The sequence below is a fragment of the Megascapheus bottae genome, chromosome 5 (genome assembly GCF_031878675.1).
Source record: "Megascapheus bottae isolate mThoBot1 chromosome 5, mThoBot2.hap1, whole genome shotgun sequence".
Taxonomy (NCBI): domain Eukaryota; kingdom Metazoa; phylum Chordata; class Mammalia; order Rodentia; family Geomyidae; genus Megascapheus; species Megascapheus bottae.
In genome coordinates this window covers 60,073,806-60,093,522 of record NC_143513.1, presented here as the reverse complement: position 1 = coordinate 60,093,522, position 19,717 = coordinate 60,073,806, and the positions used below count along the sequence as shown (strand labels likewise).

General features: G+C 41.7%; 1 protein-coding gene across 1 annotated transcript in view; it reads left to right on the top strand.

The window, feature by feature from the left end:
• The first annotated feature begins 10,613 nt into the window (after window positions 1-10,613).
• Wnt2 (Wnt family member 2) overlaps window positions 10,614-19,717 on the top strand; it is a 41,830-nt gene continuing 32,726 nt past the window's right edge. The window contains exons 1-3 of the mRNA XM_090332370.1: window positions 10,614-10,794; window positions 13,026-13,252; window positions 18,901-19,178. Coding sequence (XP_090188496.1) covers window positions 10,712-10,794; window positions 13,026-13,252; window positions 18,901-19,178 — 588 coding nt within the window. The 5' untranslated portion in view covers window positions 10,614-10,711. The remainder of the gene's footprint in view (window positions 10,795-13,025; window positions 13,253-18,900; window positions 19,179-19,717) is intronic.

Here is a 19,717-nt window from a genome sequence, read left to right as displayed (position 1 = left end):
CTCCTATCTCCAATTAACCGCCTGAAAATTGGAAGTGTGCTGTGACTCAAATGGTAGAGCACTAGCCTTGAGCTGGAGAGCTCAAGACAGGGCCCAGGGTCAGAGTTCAAGCCCCGTGACTGACAAAAAAAAAAATGTGCTGAATTAAGATTATCCACTTGTCAGTTGTTAAAACTTAGTATTTGTTAAACCTTGTTATGAAAATCTGAGTCTGCTTTGTTAGGAATTTAAATGTTTACTTGTATTGAGAGTATATCTCTTCCATCATGTAATAAACCTATTTAACTCTAATTTTGCCTTAACAATGTGTCTGATGTTTATAGTTATGCTTTTTCCCCATTCTGTTTCCTCAATATTTTAAAATGACATGTAACTTTTTTTTTGCCCGTCCTGGGCTTGAACTCAGGGCCTGAGCACTGTCCTTGGACTTTCTCAAGGCTAGAGCTCTACCACTTGAGCCTCAGCACCACTTCTGGCCTTCTGGCTTTTTTCTATGTATGTGGTACCGAGGAATCAAACCCGGGTCTTCATGCATGCTAGGCAAGCACTCTACCACTAGGCCAAACTCCCGGCCCATAACATGTAACTTTTTAAACAAAGCATAGTTTCTAATTCCTGTCCTTAAATAGAGATGAAAAGTTTGATTCATTTACATATATTGTCATTATGGACATATTTGATATTTGATATTGATATATATGATATATATGGCTTTTGTTTTTTAAGGTATGTCTTCTTTTCTGCCTTATTTCTTCTGTTATGATGTTTACTTTTATTCTCCTTTCCTATTGTATTAATTTTTATTATTGTTAGTGATTATGCTTAAATTTATAATATTTATAGGGGTTGTTTTACATGACTGTAATATATCAAAAATTGTTAACAGAACAAGGAAATGTTCATTTTGCTCATGGTTTCAGAAGGCTTAGTCCATGAACATATAACCCCATGCAGTTAATAATGTGTTTATGGCAAAGAAGCCTGTGTATGGCAAATAAAATTCTTCACCTCATGGTGGACAGGAAGGAAACCAAGGAAATAAGTGGGGACCAGATATAACCTTCAAACTCTGCCCCAGTGGCCTACTTTCCTTCAATGAGGCCCGCACTTTCTACTTCTCATTACTTCGCAATAGTGCCATCATATTATAAATCAAAGGAATATTCTCAGATGGGTACTGGTATACTTGCCTGTAATCCTAGCTACTCAGGAGACTGAGATCTGAGGATCATTGTTCAAAGCCAACCCAGGCACCAAAGTCCATGAGACTGTTATCTCCAATTATCTACCAGAAAACTGGAAGTGGCGCTGTGGCTCAAGTGGTAGAGCACTAGCCTTGAGTTGAAGAGCTCAAGGACAGTGCCCAGGACCAAAGTTTGAGCCCCATGACCACAAAAAAAAAAAAAAAAAAAAGGAATACTTCCATGATTAGGTCAGGTCTTTCTCTAATCAATACCTTCCTAAAAACCCATCAGCAGGAAAATAGGCCTCAAGCCACAAGGCTGAATATGATATTTGTTTTAAAATTGTATTTATTAGTCGGTTGTGGGGCTTGAACTCTGGGCCTGGGCACTGTCCCTAATCTTTTCAGCTCAAGGTTACTGCCCTACCCCTTGAGCATAGCACCACCTCCTGTTTTCTAGTAAATAATTGGAGATCAGAGTCTCAAGGACTCTGGAGACTTTAGTTCCTGGGCTGGCTTTGAACCATAATCTCAGATCTCATCCTCTTGAGTAGTTAGGATTGCAGGCATGAGCCACCATGCCCAGTTTTATATTTTAACTATACAACACCAGCTGGAAATTAAAGGGATGTTGTAGTTTATAGAACCCTTTCCTTAAAACTCCAAACCAGGAAAGTGCTTTACTTGTACGTCATTGCTGTACTTTTCAGACATCTGAATAACCTCTTTTGTGAAATATCTGTTGCAATTAGTGTCTTTTAAAATGATAGCTTTTTAAGATTAAGGATAAAGGTGCTCTGTTGAATACAGTGTTACACATGGGTTCTCCTAATATGGATCTCACTATTTCATTTCCTTAAGAATGTCTTCATGAGCAAAATTTCTTAATTTTGGTTAAGATTAATATATTTCACTTTTCCGTCACACTTTTTATGTTCTTTTTTAGATTTTGCTTATATGAAGGTCATTGATTTTTCTCCTGGGTTTTATTAAAACTTAACATTTTAGCTTTTGTATACAGGTTTGTAAACTATCAATTTATTTTTTAATTATAGGAGATAGGATTCAAGATTGATTTTTGTCCAGTAGATACCCAGTTGCTCTATTGCCACATATTGAAAGAATCTTCCTTCTTTGTTAAAACATATTTGCATATTTGCTAAAAATTGAATTGGACCTATTTATAAGTTTCTACTTTGGGGATCATTATTATGTTTTATTTGCTTGAGTACTTTTACAACAAACCATCTTTACCCTACTTATTACAGCTCTTAAGCCATTCACTGTTAATAACCATAATATAAATCTCCCAACTTCTTTTTTTCCTGAATTGTCATGACTGTTCCAAGTCAATGTGTACATTTCTGTGTACATTTTATAATCAACACATGAGGAACTTATCTCCACCTGAAAATTGTTTAGATGACAAGATCTTCAATATTAAGCAAATGTCATTTGAATTGAGATGTAGGGGATGGAAGAGAGAGAGAGACAGAGACAGAGAAGAAGCACAGTGCATTTTTAAAATGATCTACATCGACTGCATTAAACTGCAGACTTTTATATGGCAAAGGACATAGCTAGTAAACTAATTAGGAAGCCTGCACAGTGGGAGAAGATCTTCACCAACCATACAACAGACAAAGGCCTCAACAGCTCAAAAAATTGAATCAATCCAAAACTAATCTCCAGAGTAATAACCATCCCATTAAAAAATGGGCCAAAGACTTAAAGAGAGTTTTCTATGAAGAAGAAATAAAAATGGCCTATAGACACATGAAGAAATGCTCAACATCTCTGGTCATAAAAGAAATGCAAATCAAAACAACTCTAAGATTCCACCTCACTCCAGTTAGAATGGCCAGGATCAAGAAAACTAATAACAACAGATGCTGGAGGGGATATGGCCAGGAGGGATCACTACTACACTGTTGGTGGGAGTGCAAACTCGTTCAACCACTATGGAAAGCAGTATGGCAGTTCCTGAAAAGACTAAACATAGAGCTCCCCTATGACCCAGCAATTCCACTACTTGGCATTTACCCAATCATCCAGAAACAAAGACATACTAAATCCACCAGCACAACAATGTTCATTGCAGCACTATTTACCATAGCAAAGATATGGAACCAACCTAGATGTCCCTCAGGTGGTGAGTGGATCAACAAGATGTGGTATTTATACACAATGGAATTCTATGCTGCTGTCAGAAAGAATGACATTGCCCCATTTGTTAGGAAATGGAAATACTTGGAAAAAATCATATTAAGTGAAGTAAGCCAGACTCAAAGGACCTTAAGCTCAATGGTTTCCCTCATTGGTCATAATCAGTAGAAATCTTGGGCTCTCCTAGCAGAGATTTGCAATAGAGCAAAACCTTGATACAAAAGGCCATATAGTAGGACGCTAAATGAAAGGATCTCTAGGATATAGAAACATAAGCCATATAATGAATGATTGTTGTTCTTAAGATACTATATTATCTCTCATCTCTTTTGCTGTCCCTTGGTTATCTCATATTGTTACAGTATCTCACTTTGTTACCTGATATACCGGATATATTTGTATTTGGTTATCTGAAATTGGATAGGGAACGGGGAAAAACAAGATGAGGATTGGGAGTGGGGGGGGGAGGGAAATGGGGACCAAGACATGTGAAAGGGTATCAATGTATGGGAATTAATGCACCATCTGGCAAATAGCATGTAACCCTTCTATTAATTACAATAAAAATATATGAAAAAAAATAAAGTGATCCATATCCACTGGCCACATAGATGAGATTCAAATAATAGTTCTTAACTACTTTGGGTAACTTTTATTTCCTCTGACCAGAAGTTTGAAGCCAGCCTATAAACAGTCCAGGAAGTGGCGCTGTGGTTTCAAGTGGTAGGGCACTAGTGTTAAGCTAAAGAGCTGAGGGACAGTGCCCAGGCTCCAGAGTTTAAGCCCTACCACCAATTTAAAAAAACAAAAACAAAAATCGACATTATTTGGGTCCAGGAGTTTGGCCTAGTGGTAGAGTGCTTGCCTACCATGCACAAAGATCCAGGTTCAGTCCCTCAGTACACATTCATAGAAGCCAGAAGTAGTACTGTGGCTCAAGTGGTAGAGTGCTAGCCTTGAGAAAATCCAAGGACGGTGCTCAGGCCCCAAGTTCAAACCCCAGGACTGGAATGCAGATCACAGAAGTGCCAGATACAAATATATAATAGCCACATGGGCTCTTCAGCCCAAACTGTCTGCTAAGCCCAATCCCAACTGAAACCACTAGGCTATTTGATGGTTTCAGGCATAAATCCCAATCCTAAGTGTAGTCCACAGAACCAAGAGTAATAAGAATTATATGTTTTAAAACACTAGGTTTTAGGGACGTTTATTCTATACTAATAACTGAAAACTGAATACTTTATTTTTGTTTGTTATCTAGGACACAATATGTATTTCTAACTTATTAGACTCTATATTAGATCCATATAATATATGGATCCTCTATATTAGTTTCATATAATATATTTATATTCCATTCAAATTCGTTCTGATATAGCTAAGGCTTGTCCAGTGACATATAGATTATTGTGAGTGTGTTGTTTAGTTTTCAAGAATTCTGAGCTTTCTCTTGTTCTCTTTTCTCTTATTGATTTCTCATTTACTTCCATTATGTTCCTGGAATACATTTTGCCTGTTTTAATTTGTTAAGGTTTTATTACCTAGAATATATTCTATCCAAGTGACTATTTCATGTGCTTTTGAACAGAATGTGTAGTGTCCAGTCAATAATATTCAATGAATTAATAGTATAAATTGATGGTATTTTCAGTATTGTCTCAATTGCTAAGACAAGAGTGCTGTCTTCTTCAGTTATAATTGTACATTTTAGTTCTGTCAGTTTTTGCTTCATAAATCAAGGACTGTTTTGGTATATACATATTTAGGAATATGTATTATTGGTAAACTGATCCTTTTACAACTTATTTCCCTCATTCTATGCAAGCTTTTTTTTACTTAGATGCCTACCTTGATACTGAATTATCTACTTCAACTTCAAATTCACTTGCATTAATTCATTAGAATTTTCTATCCTCTTTCCTAACCCTAACCTATTTATATTCCCATCCTATTTGTATTTGTTTTACATAGTTTCTGAAGGATCAGTGTTATATATACATAAACTTTTACAATGTATTTAGAACTAACATTATATCACTTTAAGTGGAATGTAGAAAGTTGACCATCATATATCTCCCTATTTTTTCCAAGTATTTTAAAAAATTTTACAGTTTATTGTACAAAGTTCTTTCTTGTTTCTTTTCTTTTTGGGGGGAGGGTTTGGTCATGGGGTTTGAACTCTGGGCCTGGGCGCTGTCCCTAAGCTCTTCATCTCAAGGTTACTACCCTACCCCTTGAGCCACAGCCTCCCACTTCTGGTTTTCTAAGTGAGGAGATATTTCAATATATTCTCTTTCCTTTTTTGCAGAATCACTGTTAATTGTAAATATCTTTTCTCTCTGCTCTTCAAAATTACATAACTTAGTTACAAGTTTCATAAGTTAAATAATTGCACTTTGGTTCTAAAAAACTGTTTCTTATGGCTTCCATTTCTCCACTGAGATTTTCTCTATTTGTTTACTGTGACAGTGTTTTCCTTCAAGCTATTGAACATATTTATAACAGTTATTTTAAAATTTATTTTCTGCCATTTCCTACATCTGGACTATGTTAGTTTGTTATCACTGTGACTAAATTCCTGATATAAGCAACTTAAAGAAGAGAAGGTGTAAGATAGATTCTAGTGACTCATACCTGTAATTCTAATTACTCAGGAGGCCAAGATTGAGAATTAAGGTTTGAAGCCACCCTGGACAGTAAAGGCTCTGAGATACTTTATCTCCAATTAACCACCAAAAAGCCAGAAGTGGAAATACAGCTTAAGTAGTGTGTGACAGAAGAAGTGATTGGTACCACTAGCTAGAGAGCAAACATTCATCTCTTGGGCCTGTGAAGAAATTTTCATATTCAGGCCATAACATGGAATCCCAGAGTCAGTTTGTAAGGGCTGCTTTCTCTTGAGTATGTGTCATTTAAAAAATTTTTACCCAGGGGCTGGGAGTTTGGCCTAGTGGTAGAGTGCTTTCCTAGCATGCATGAAGAGCTGGGTTTGATTCCTCAGTACCACATACATAGAAAAAGCCGGAAATGGTGCTGTTGCTCAAGTGGCAGAGTGATAGCCTTGAACAAAAAGTATCCAAGGACAATGTTCAGGCCCTGACTTCAAGCCCCAGGACTGGCAAAATAAAAATTTCCCTGCCTATTAATGTTTTATTGTTAATGAAACATGTTAGGGAGTCTGTATTATGTTTATTAGGTGCTATTGTTTGTTTAATGATGGGGATTAAACTCTAAGTCTCAGGCATGCTAGTTAAGTATTCTACAATGGAGCTAAACCCAGCCCAATATATTGTCTTATTGGATGCTTCTTTTGTTTTATTTATCCCTCTGATCCTGTCTGGTTTGTTTCTATTCTTAGGTTTTATAATATAAAGAAACAGGATTTTTCATTTTGTCCTCCTTTTTATACTAAGGCATGACTGTTACTTTTAAGAGTTGGTCTTGGCTGAGAGCGTAGCTTAGTGATAGGGTGCTCACTTAGCATGCACAAAGCCCTGGGCTCGATTCCCTGGTACAGGAAGAGCCAGAAGTGGACACTGTGGTTCAACTGGGCACAGCGCTAGCCTTAAGCAAAAAGTGTCCAAGGCCCTGAGTTCAAGCCCAGGACTGGAAGAACAAAAAAAAAAAAGCCTTTCTACCACCACACCTGAATGTCTAAAGTAGTCAGTCAGGGAGGTTTCTCTAACTCACCAAACTAAATTTCAGTGTTTCCACCTGCACAACATGCAATCTCATTTAGCCCTTCCAGTGTCTTGTCTAGTATTCAGCCCAGCTTTCTGTCCAAGGACTCATAGCCTTCATGAAGGCTTATGAGGACTTTCATAGTTACCTTCTTTCAGGAATACTACCTTGCCAGTTTCTGGTGCTTCAAGAGCTCCCAATACTTTCCTATCCTAATCTATGGAGACTACTACTCTTGAGCTCACATAGAAGGGACACTTATTGTTTCACTGTGGAGCTCACCTCATATATTTTCCTTCTCTAAAAGATCACATCTGTATTCTGCCCACTGTCCAGTGCTTGAAAGATGTGCCTTATGGTTTTGTCCAATATCATGAGTCTTTTTGGTAAAAATAAGTCAGGTACCTGTTAGTTTCTCAGGTCTAGGAACAAAAATCTTTGGTGCACATTAACCTAAGTGCACATAATAACAGATACTCAAACGTTTCTTTTGGTTAGTGAGTATCTATACCAGGAATCACCAACTTAAGAAGGTAGTTCATAGGGCTGCGAGCATGGCCTAGTGGTAGAGTGCTTGCATGAAGCCCTGGGTTCAATTCCTGGGTACCACATTGCCAACAGTGGTGCTGTGGTCCACAGCGCCCAGGCCCTGAGTTCAAGCCCCAGGACTGGCAAAGCAGGAGGAGGAGAAGAAGGGGAACGAGGAGGAGGAGGAGGGGGAGGAGGAAAGCTGCAGCGTTTAGTTCAGACTGAAAGATTATGTGGTTGAAGAAGTAACTCCATTTTTAAAGGGTGGGGTGGAGATAGTTTGGTAGTAAATTAGTTCTTTTCTCTGCCCTGGGAGATTGGACAAACAATGGCTCTAACTAAGACTGACTCATTTGGCTACAATATTATACTGGAGTTACAAGCAAACCAATATTAATCTCCAAAAAGAGACTTGGGTTTTGAGTAATGTATATGAATTTTATAGTCATTTCTGAGATTTGTCACTGAAGGAACAAACACTCCAATATTAGATTAATAGATTCAGAGGCATCTGGACTCTCTTTCCTGTCATCTGATACAGCTAGTCTATAGTTACGTGCAAGTACTTCATTAACTTCATTAGACTGTAAGTCACGGTGAAAGAAATGGTTTTCTGTAAAACTTCCTTTCTACTTTTCTCAAGCATTTCTCAAAACCTCTCCTACTTAACATCTCATCTTCCAAGCAAGGACCACATAAAAGAATTGGGTACCAGTGAGAAAGGACTAGAGGCTCCCTGGATAGTCGCAGACACAGTACGGAGCTCAGTAATGGTCACAAGTGAGTAAGGGTGGAGTCGGAGAAAGATGGAATCACAGATCTGGAAGAGACAAGTCATCTGGTCCCGATGCCTCTAGACAGGTCAGAAGGGGTGTTTGGGTGGACCTTTTCTCACATCTGGATTTAGTCTCTTGAACTTTGTCAGCCTTCTGCCTAAAGCTGCTTTCTGACATGTGGGCTTCCTCGTGTTCTTCAGGATGAAGACAGATTGCGTTAGCTACGAGGATGGTCCATTCTTTTTCCAGGAGGCCTGTTTTAGGTTTAGGTCACTCCCCTGGCCGTACTATCAACTGAAGGGCAGGTCTGCTGGCCACTCACCAATTCCCAGGGCTGAGAGGAAGGGTTTCTAAGCGGATGGTCACCATCCACGCACTTGTAAAACCCCTGTGCTGTAAGGACACGATGTGCTGGATGGGTGGGATTTTGTGTTGAGGTTTTTTTAGGATCCTTTATCAGTCTCCGTGAAGGAAGCTCATGCATACCTACCTCCCCTAGGTACTCATCCACACCCCTCTTTATTTACCATTGGATAAGAAACTTGGGCAGGGAAGTTAGGATCTCTCAGAGTCAGCCATCTCTCTCCATCCCAACGGGTGAACAACAACAACAAAAAAAAACCTGTGAGGCAAGCCAGTGGAGGTAAATTTTGGCTCACTCTTGGGCCTCAACGGAGAAGGATCCTCTTGGAGTGGGAGCACAGAGGCGCACTCCGCACACCGGGCTTTGCTCTCGCGCCCCTCCCCCACCCGCGGGCATGCGTACAAGGAGCAGAAACGCACCCCCCCCCCTCCCCTAGTTCACCACCGGCCCCGAGCAAGCATAACTTCCCCTGGGTCTCAGCCCAGCGATACGGAGCAGCCCTGGCGCAGAGCCCCGCTCTTCCCGAGTCGTGGGTGGCGCGGTGCTTGTTTCCCTCCCCTCCCTTTCCGGACCCAAATGGGGATGTATCTGGGTCAGCCTGGGAGGGGCTGGACCTGCCACAGACCGGAGTGGGGGGAGGGGGTGGCGATGACAGCATCTTTCAGGTTTTTGGCATCTCTGAACTTCCCTTCGTCCAGCCTTTCACCGAGCTGGAGCTGACGTTCCGGCGGGTCCCAGCCCACGAGGTGGGCCGGGTGGGGGTGAGGGGCGCGAGCCTTCCTCTGTGGACGCGCGCCTGCCATTCGTGCACACGCGCGCGCGCGCGCGCACACACACACACACACTCCCCCAGGGCACACTGCTGGGTTGGTGGTGAGTCCCCCGCCCCAGGAAAAGAGCAGTGGAACAGTTCACGGTCGCTCCGAGTTTCTGGTCTTCCTTCCTTTCCGGTGATAAACGGCGGGGCGACCAGCCAGTTGCGGCTCAAGATGCTCCACCCGCGCGGCTGGCCCCGGCTGCTATCAGGGCGCCGCGGGTCGCTTTACCTTCGCAGGGCGCGCGGCACAGGCGAAACACGCAGCCAGTGGGAGGTGCATCCCGAGCTGGGCGCAGACCCCGGGCGGGTGCCTGGCTGCCTCGGATCCACCCTGGCTCGGCCCGCCCTGGGGAGGATCGCGGTGTGCGTGGGGCCGTGCGTCAACGCCGCACCTTCCCGGGAGGGTCTGGGAAGAGGTCACAGGGGTCGGGGACCCTCGGGCTCAAGGTAGCTCTTCATATGCAGGGCTCAGGGATCAAGGCCATGGACCTTCATTTCCCGCAGGCCCAGCCCCTCCCTTCCCAGCCTTGCGCCCCAAAGATCTAGCAGCTCCAAATGTACAGGCGTGCGCGCGCTCCCTCTCGTCTCTCCAGGGGAGAACAGCGGGAAGCGAGGCTTCAGAATCCTCCCTGGTTCGCATATCTTCCGCGCAGTGCTCTCCCCATCCTTCCCTGTGGCTCGCGGACGCGGGCGCACATTCCTGCAGTGCACCGGCGATGCTCTTTGGAGGGAAGAGCCCCTAAAGGTGTCCCTGCCCTGCGCACCGCGCTCGCAGTCATCTCTTGTCATCATTCCATTCCCCCCCCCCGTGTAAACGCCCAGCGCCCCCGGCCCCACGCGGCGCCCCCTCCCTCCGCTGCTCCCAGCGCGGGGACATCAGAAAGCCCCCGGGCGCGCGCGGGAGGCTCACGGGGTTCTGGGGGCTCCTTGTGCCCCCAGCGCCTGGGGAATTGAGGTGTGGGAGAGGCGGCCCCCGACAGCCTTTATCGCTCGCCCCGGCTCGCTCGCTCTCTCGCTCTTTTGAAACTTTATCAGCGAGTCTCGCCACTCGTCGCAGACGCGAGAGGGGGGCGGGGGCGCGGCGAGGCGCCGGCAGTCGTGACGAGGCGCTGGCGGCGCTGAGCGCTTCTGCTCCGGGCACGCATGGCGCCCGCACACGGAGTCTGACCTGATGCCGACGCAAGGGGGTTACTATGAACGTCCCTCCCGGTGGAATCTGGCTCTGGCTCCCTCTGCTCTTGACCTGGCTAGCCCCGGAGGTCGGCTCTTCATGGTGGTGAGTCCACGTACAGGGGCGCGGGGCGAGGACAACAGAGGTGGGCTTGGGGAGACTTGGGGATTGTAGCCTGGACCCCCTGCTGCTTGACATCCCAAGCTGGGTCCCTTTGCTTTTCTCAAAACCCATTTCAGCTTTGACAACTAAACACACACACACACACACACACACACACACACACATCCACTCACATGCGCATACTCACATCCACTCTCAAATCAGAGCTCTGATGCGTGGGAGGTTTTTTAATCCCATTTAAGTGATGGCAAAAAAGAAGAAAGAAAGAAAAGAAAGAAGGAAGGAAAGAAAGGAAGGAAGGAAGGAAGGAAGGAAGGAAGAAAGAAAGAAAGAAAGAAAGAAAGAAAGAAAGAAAGAAAGAAAGAAAGAAAGAAAGAAAGAAAGAAAAGAAAGGGAGCAAGAGAAAGAAAGAAAGAAAGAAAAGAAAGGGAGCAAGAGAAAGAAAGAGAGAAAGAAAGATTTCTTATCCCATGGAGAGATTTGCTAACATGTTCTCCAACTGTAGCACAGACATGCGTGTAAATTCACCTTGAAAACTACAACCAACTCCCCCACCCTTGTCCCCTCAAAAAACTGTCTGGACATAAACGAATTCAAACAATTGGGAATTGTACAGCCGAAAGCGTGTGATTTTTGTATGATTTCTTGTCTTTCCACATTCCTAATGCTTCACCCCAATGAGGCAGAAGAACACTGTTACTGCCTTGATGTGAAGCCACAGGCATTGGAGTGTCCAAGACATTACACTGCTCAAAACCATCACCCCCAAAAGTAAGCTTTGCTGCTGCCCTTTGTAGGTGGATTTGCAATTTATTTATTTTGTATAGTGATAAAACTTTAGCAGATCCAAAGGCAGATTCTCTACCTATCCATAAATTCTTTCTCATCTTGCAATTTACAACTTGATGGAATTGATAGCTTTGTAGCTTCTTTATGCCTGGAAGTTTCAAAACAGTGCAATATGTAGAGAGGTTGGTTTTGGTGGGATGTAGATAACAGATTGGTAGGTTGGTGGCTGATTGATAAGATTAGATAGATAGATAAGTAGACTTAAAAAATCTGGCAACAGTAAAGAATCACAGACAAATGAAAGACTAGAGCAGGGGACTTTCAAAGAAAACAGTGGAATTGAAAGGAACAAAATGCTGGTGGTCACAGGGGTTCAGTTCCTTCCTAAGCCTGCTTTGAATAGGAAGGCGTTTGACCTTGACATTGTTGACATGGGATCAAAGATTGATTTATCAGACTGATCATTTTTCAATAAAATGACTATTTCTGTTTCCCTAGATATATAAACATTATTTATTATTCAGGCACTTTGTCACATTGTCTCTCAGCTGCCACTTAAGATATATTTTTTGGAATTCACAGCTGTAACGATTTTATGATAATATAAAATAATGAAAATACAAGAAAAGGGCATTCTCCTTGTTTGATCACTTCAAAAGACACCTATGGCAGCTCGGGTTATATAAAAGGTACCTTTCTAAACATTTCACAACTAATAGAGAACATCTGGGTAAGGATGATGATGTAATTTTCTTTTTTGTTAAAGTTTCTCTTCAAAAAGTACTTTATGGAGCTACAACACTGATTCTTCCAAACATTTAATGTCCTTAATAACAATAGAAAGAATTTTTTCCCAAAGGTTTTCTATAAAAGCCAAACAGAGCTAGACTATGGAAATATTTAAAGGATTCTTTAGTACGGAAAGAGCGGCATGTCTGCAGACAGAATGTAGCATCAGATACCAGAAGGTGTTGATTAGATAGTTGTAGACAGTTTTCAAGACATTAGGACAAATAAAAGGGAGTGAGCAGCGTCTAAAAAGTCAGCTGCCTCCAAAGCCAAGTCCAGACACGTGGTGTCACTGAGAGCTCAGGCTTCTCTGGACAAATCTTTATGCCTTCTCCCCAGCACACACTGCAACCCCACCTTATCCAGTTCTGTCTGCAGAATTTCCTCTGCTGCCCTGCCAGAGCATTGTCTGGTAGCCAGGAGACAGTCATCACTCCATTTGGAGGTGGCATCTATTAGATAACTCATCATGCCTCCCTCCGCTGCTTCTCCACTGAATTAAAACAAAATAACCCTGCTGTTTAATTGCACCCAAATGATGTGGAATAGAATGCTTTCAACTCAGGTGGCCCTGAGACCACTGATTTTTACCCAGCTGTTCACTTCGTTCTCTTCTGTGTGTTGCTTTCTCATAGGTACATGAGAGCTACAGGTGACTCCTCCAGGGTGATGTGTGACAATGTGCCAGGCCTGGTGAGCCGCCAGCGGCAGCTGTGCCACCGGCATCCTGATGTGATGCGTGCCATTGGCCTGGGGGTGGCCGAGTGGACAGCAGAGTGCCAGCACCAGTTCCGCCAACATCGCTGGAACTGCAACACCCTGGACAGGGATCACAGCCTCTTCGGCAGGGTCCTGCTCAGAAGTGAGTCAGTCTCCACAGGCTTCCCTTCTCCCTGCATGGTCCTCAGAGCCCTTGCTGGTCCTGTACTGTAATGTGTTTAGTAGGTTGACTCTGTTAGGTGTTAGGTGGCATGGTCTCACTGCACAGAGGAAACTGTAAGAATTAAGGAACTTGTCCAAAGTCTTATAGAAGATTGGCATATAGTAGGGAGATGGGCCTCAGGCTGCTATCTTAGCATTCTTTTGCTCTGTCCATCATTTCAATCCTCTGTCTCCCTTTAGGTTCAAGGTTTTGTTTCTAAAAGGGAAGAAGCAGCCAAAGTCATTTGAAGGGAACCTTTTTGCCTTATCTTTCTGGAGTTTGAACCTCACAGAAGAGTGGATTATAAATCCTCAGGCCATTTATCAAAGATCATCATTATTACAAAATAAGAAAAAAAAACCACCTGCATACCTTCACCTCTTATTTAGTTATCTAGCCTTGGGTCATTCTGTATCTAAATTAAACATTATCTGCAACAGATTATAAATTCCAGAAAGGCAGAGATTAGCATGTGTCCTGTGCGTTTTTCTTGGCACCCTAGTCATTCATTTCCATGACTGCATGGACTTGCAATGTACACCTATTATTTTCCCAGCTACATTTTACATTGTAAGATTATTCATAAAACAGGATTCAAAACCTGAAATGCATATTTATTTTGCCTTAGGACATGTAAGCATAATCTAATGATCTAATAAAGTTCTTTAAAGTTCTGCATATTCAAAGTATTTCATCAGCTCAACAGAGAAAATTAATTGAAATTAGTTATATTATATTTTTGGATAATCACCACCTACTAAACTGGAGCTCTTTAGCCTGCTACAAAAAATAACATGGATCTTTTACTACAACTGTTCTTGCACAAACTCCAGAAACAGGGAACTTTATACTCATTTTTGCACACCCCTTTCTCCCATTCCCAAGAAAATCATCTAGGCAGTTTACTTGGTAATGCTTAACAGAGGGTGTTTCTATCATGTAATCATCACAGCCCTAGGGTTTTATGAGGCCAAATGCATAACTGAATGTCTCTAAAATCCCCCAAGGGCGTAGTACTCTTACTCCTAGAATATCCCTAAAGTTAATTTACTGCAATATTTTGTGATTTTTATTCTCCAGGTTAAGAACTATACTCTTCTGCATTCCTTTTGGAGTTTCGATATGACGTTGCAGAGTTTTGGAAAGGATAGTAGTAAATGCCAGCCTCATGGAATTTTAAGACTTCACCTAAATTAGCTCACCAGTGGTTTAATTAAAGTGCTGTACCTTGCTTGTCAAAGACAGTTTGCAAATATCTATCACAACTAATCTTTGCATATATTATATACAGGCTCTTCATGGCTAGGATAGAACAAGATGTCTTTTCTATTTCAGAGTGTGCAAATCATTTTTCTAATGATATCAAATTGGATGTACTTCTTTTTTTTTTTATTTATTTGCCAGTTCTGGGCTTAGGCTCAGGGCCTAGCTACTGTCGTTGGGTTTTTCTCAAGGCTAGGGCTCTACCACTTGAACCACAGCACTAGTTCTGGCTTTTTTCTGTGTATGTAGTATCGAGGAATTCAGTGCTTATCTAGCACTCTACCACTAAGCCAAACTCAGCCTTGGATGTACTTGTTGCATATAGAAAGATCACTTCTAGATACATTCAGTCCTCTCCATTTGTAAGAAGGAAAGCCATTTAAATCACAAATCAAAGGACGAAATTTTGACTAGTAATCTTAAAGAGGGTCTGTTTGCCAAAGCTTGGTATTCATTAATAAAACTCATTTGTGGAGTTGCTGAGAGGAAAGGAAAAGGTTAGACTTAGAACTTGACTTAGTCTGAAGCCTAAGGTAAACAAGAAACTTGTACTTCCTTAAATTTAGTTCAGATAAATCGGAGTGCTTTGTCCAAATATTCAGAACATAAAACAGCCCACTACATAGTTTTTTTTTCTATTCGTCATAGAAAACTAACTCTTTCTCAGTTATTTATGCAAACTCCTCTGACTGTCAGTGATTATTTTTGTGTTGGTTATGGCCAAGAGCAGCTTATCCCGGAAATAATCATGACATTCCAATGAAAGCTATCCAAAGATTTTTACAATTAATTGCTTGGCGGGAAATTTACATGGTGGAGTTGTGAAGAACTCTTGTTTGGAAACCCAAATAAGCTTGTAGGTGAATAGGAAGGGCAAAGGGCAAACACTGTTGAATGAACAAGTTGTTGAATATCCCATAGTCATAGAAAAATGGAGGCTATTTGCCTATTTGCTTTAGAGAAACATTTTTAGGAACATTTGCATTTTACTTTCTACTCATGATGACTTAAACACGGGCAGAGAAAACCTAGAACCATTCTTTTAAAGGCTGAATGCCAATGGTTTGTGCTTGTAATCCTAGCTACTCAGGAGGCTCTGATATGAGGATTACACACAAATCTATAGGACACAAATCTTAATCTCCACTGAACCAGCAAAAAACCAGAAATGAAAGTGTAGGTTTGAGCAACTGGAGTAGCAGCCTTGAGCAAAAAGGCTATGAGGTCCTTAGTTCAATTCCCCTTGCCAGCACATGCTTGAATGTACACACACACACACACACACACACACACACACACACACACACACACGATATTTAAAAATCACATCTCCAGAATTCTAAAAAAAAGGCTTAAGAAATGAAAGATATCATACTTATAAATATCAGAAAAAATAGCAAAAGGTTTTTTTTTAAGAGTTGAATAATCCAAGACCTTTCAGAAACTCTTCCTCCTGGTATTTTTGCCTTCCCAGGTAACAATCTCCCAACACAAAAACTATGTCAGTCAATGTACTTAATAGACTTGAGTTATCTTAGTCCGAAAAAGAGAGAAACATCAATAGTAACACTTCAGGAAGTGTATAGATCACCATTTAGATCTGGATTTTGTTTTGTTTGGGGATGGCCTTAGGAAGAATCAGTTTTTCTAAAAAGAGGCCCAAGATAAAATTTGTTTTGTTACAAAGCCAACTCTTGAAGTGTGCTACTATTTCACACACAGCATTTTAGTGATTCTCTAAACAATTTAACTGGAAATATCTTTAGACCATATCTACATAATATTAAAAAAATCTGGAGGTAAAATAAAAAAATCAGTGTGTTCAGTTTTTTTTCAAATAAGCAAACATCTAGCTATTTAGTTCAATGATAAAAAACATATTTTTACAAAGGTAATTTTTCTCTTTGAAAATTATTTCTGAAATGTAGCAAATTGTGATTTTCCCCCAGTTCGGCCAGTAAGTTAATGCAGTGGTTTGCAGGTTATGGAGAATAAATTCTGTATCTAAACAAATTGATCTTTCCTCTACTATCACTGATATACCATCCTGTATGTCTTTTATGCTATTCCCCTAAAAGATTATTTCATCAGATTTCTCTTTTTTCCCCTCTTAAAAACTAAACATAGGAACACATACTTCAAGCATTTAGGAAGATTCTCCCTATGTGACATCTTTAAATACAGACACTGGACTCCACAACTAACAAAAGGCATTACAAGATGAACAGGGCAGCTGGGTACTAAGAAGGGTATAAATTTCATTTTTCTAAAGACTGTTACCAGAAACTAAGCCACATTTGCATCTCTTGGTCTTTTCTTGTTTACACAGCATCTCAAGTCCTTAGACTGTGAAGGATGTTTATAACATAAATGGGGACTCTTTAAAGCAATTCCCAGGACCACACATTCTTCTCAGAGGAGAGCAATGCCCTAGTACTTGTGGCAAATATTCATCTACTTGAGTTTTACTGGACTGTGAGGGCATGACTGGGTTTTTTTTCTTTTTTTCCAAATAGAGGTTTTTGAGGCAGATATTTTCTGAAGGCTGAGGTAAGTGCCATTTAATATGGTGTAGATATGTTTTCCTGATTTTTTAATAATGGGACTAGCAGAACAAATATTGTAAAGGATGTATAATAAATTGTAGCCCTGAATGACAAACGGAAACAAGCAGGGCTTCAATGTGAAAATGTGGTTCATTCTCCCAGATGTGTGGTTCAAAATGTCACACTCCTCTTGACATACTGAATCACCGAATATTTCTCTGCTTTCAGCTTTGCGTTGGCATTAGGTAGTCTGACTTCTTTTTTGATTATTAATATATTTGCTGCAGCAACCATTAATAAAAGGCATGCTAATAACAATGAAATACAGCTCCACTTGAAAAACGAGGTGCACAAGGGCCCTAAAGACCCTTATATCTGTCACTACACTACAACACCGTGTGATGAGTTACTACAGATTATTAAAATAATTTAATGTAGTTATTGCACTGAAATATGTACCTTTCAGCCTGTAAGTGAAAGTAGCCTGCTCTCTAATAAAGAACAATTCTAAGAAAGTACCCCAAAGAGTTCTTGCCCAAGTCTAATTATAGGCGGTAAATTTGTTTCCTTCCAGAAAAACCAAAGAAAAGTTTTTCACTGTCTTTTACCCAATGCCAGTGATTAGTGCAGGTGTTCCAGAAGAAAGTAAATTCACCCTTAATAGTTAGACATAGTATGTAACTCAAGGATATTGCATATTGCCTTCAACAATCTCTCAACTACTTGTGAAAATTGATGCCAAGCCAGAGCTCTCCAGTGTTAATGCCACAGGCCAGTTACTGCCTCAATCCTCTTCTCACCTCTGCTGCTAGATTTCTTGGAATTCAGTATTTCAATGTTAATCACTTGAATGCACATGAACACACTCAATAATTTGTGGATGTTTGAGGGGTTTAGTTTGTTTTTGTCTTTTCCTTGCTGATCTCCAACAAACACCTTTCTCTCCTTAGCCTTCTGAAGAGCTAAGACTATTGAAAGAATTTTCCCCCAAAAAGGAAGCTGTGCTATCATGAATACTGACCACATTTTTCGGACCGAATGATAGGATAGAAGAATCCAGACTGTATTTTATGGAAGAAGAAACCAAGATGACAGATACCATGCTCCTGCCTTCTATGATAACCTAGGGTTCTAGGTGAATGAACTTGTGTGAGACTCATTGGACTAGGAGCCATCATTGCCCTTTTATACTCTGTATTTAAGAATAGTTGCCCAGCCAGGTGCAGTGGCTCACGCCTATAATCCTAGCTACTCAGGAGGCTGAGATCTGAGTATTGCAGTTCAAAGCCAGCCCGGGCACTAAAGAATGTGAGACTCTTATCTCCAATTAATCACTAGAAAATGGGAAGTGGGGCTCAAGTAAGGGTAGGGCTGTAGACTTGTGCTGAAGAGCTCAGGGACAGTTCCCAGGCCCAGAATCAAACCCACAAAAAGAAGAAGAAGAAGAAGAAGAAGAAGAAGAAGAAGAAGAAGAAGAAGAAGGAGGAGGAGGAGGAGGAGGAGGAGGAGGAGGAGGAGGAGGAGGAGGAGGAGGAGGAGGAGGAGGAGGAGAAGGGGAAGGGGAAGAAAAGGAGAGTTGCCCAACAGATACCTAAACTGACAGGAATCATATTCTAGGAAAATACTTGAATCCAGAAAGACTTTCCAGAGTGCCTAGTGCCTTTGTCAGTGGCAAAGTACACCCAGAGAGAGAGATCAAGAAGTAAAATAGTCATTGTATAAGACTTATTCTGAACTACCCATCCCAAACCATTTTTAAGAAAAGCATTTTTGTTTCAGGTAGTCGGGAATCTGCCTTTGTTTACGCGATCTCCTCAGCTGGAGTTGTATTTGCCATCACCAGGGCCTGTAGCCAAGGAGAACTAAAATCCTGTTCCTGTGATCCCAAGAAGAAAGGAACGGCCAAGGACAGCAAGGGCACCTTTGACTGGGGTGGCTGCAGTGATAACATTGACTATGGGATCAAATTCGCCCGGGCATTTGTGGACGCCAAAGAGCGGAAAGGGAAGGATGCCAGAGCCCTGATGAATCTTCACAACAACAGAGCCGGCAGGAAGGTATGGAAATGCAACCATGATCATGTTGAAGACTGCTTGGCCTTATTACTCATTCGGGCAGAGTTTATCTCCAGCTTTTCCAAAGTTGATAAAAGGCTGTGTAGTCACAGCTTCCCACCGCCCCTCAGCCCAGAGCTGTTTGTTCTAAAGAATACCACCAACTGGGTTGAAAGGTCCACACCCATGCTCCACCTTCCTTCCCACAGTTGAGCTCAGTATGTCCACCCATGGCTTTTGGCCAGGTGGTGGAAGTCCAGTGGTTTATGGTCCCCTTGGATACTGTATTGTCTGGGCAGGAGATACAATCTGTGGTTTAGTGCCAGACTGTAACCCTAGCTGAAAGGAGGATGAGACCTGAGGATGGAGGTTTGAAGCCAGCCTAAACAGGACAGTATATGAACTCTTGTCTTCAATTAATTACACACACAAAAAAAAGGCAGAAGTGTAACTTTGCCTTTCAGATGGTAGAAAACTGAATTCAAGCTCCAGATCAGCGCGGCGCACGCACGCGCGTGCACACACACCCACACACCCACACA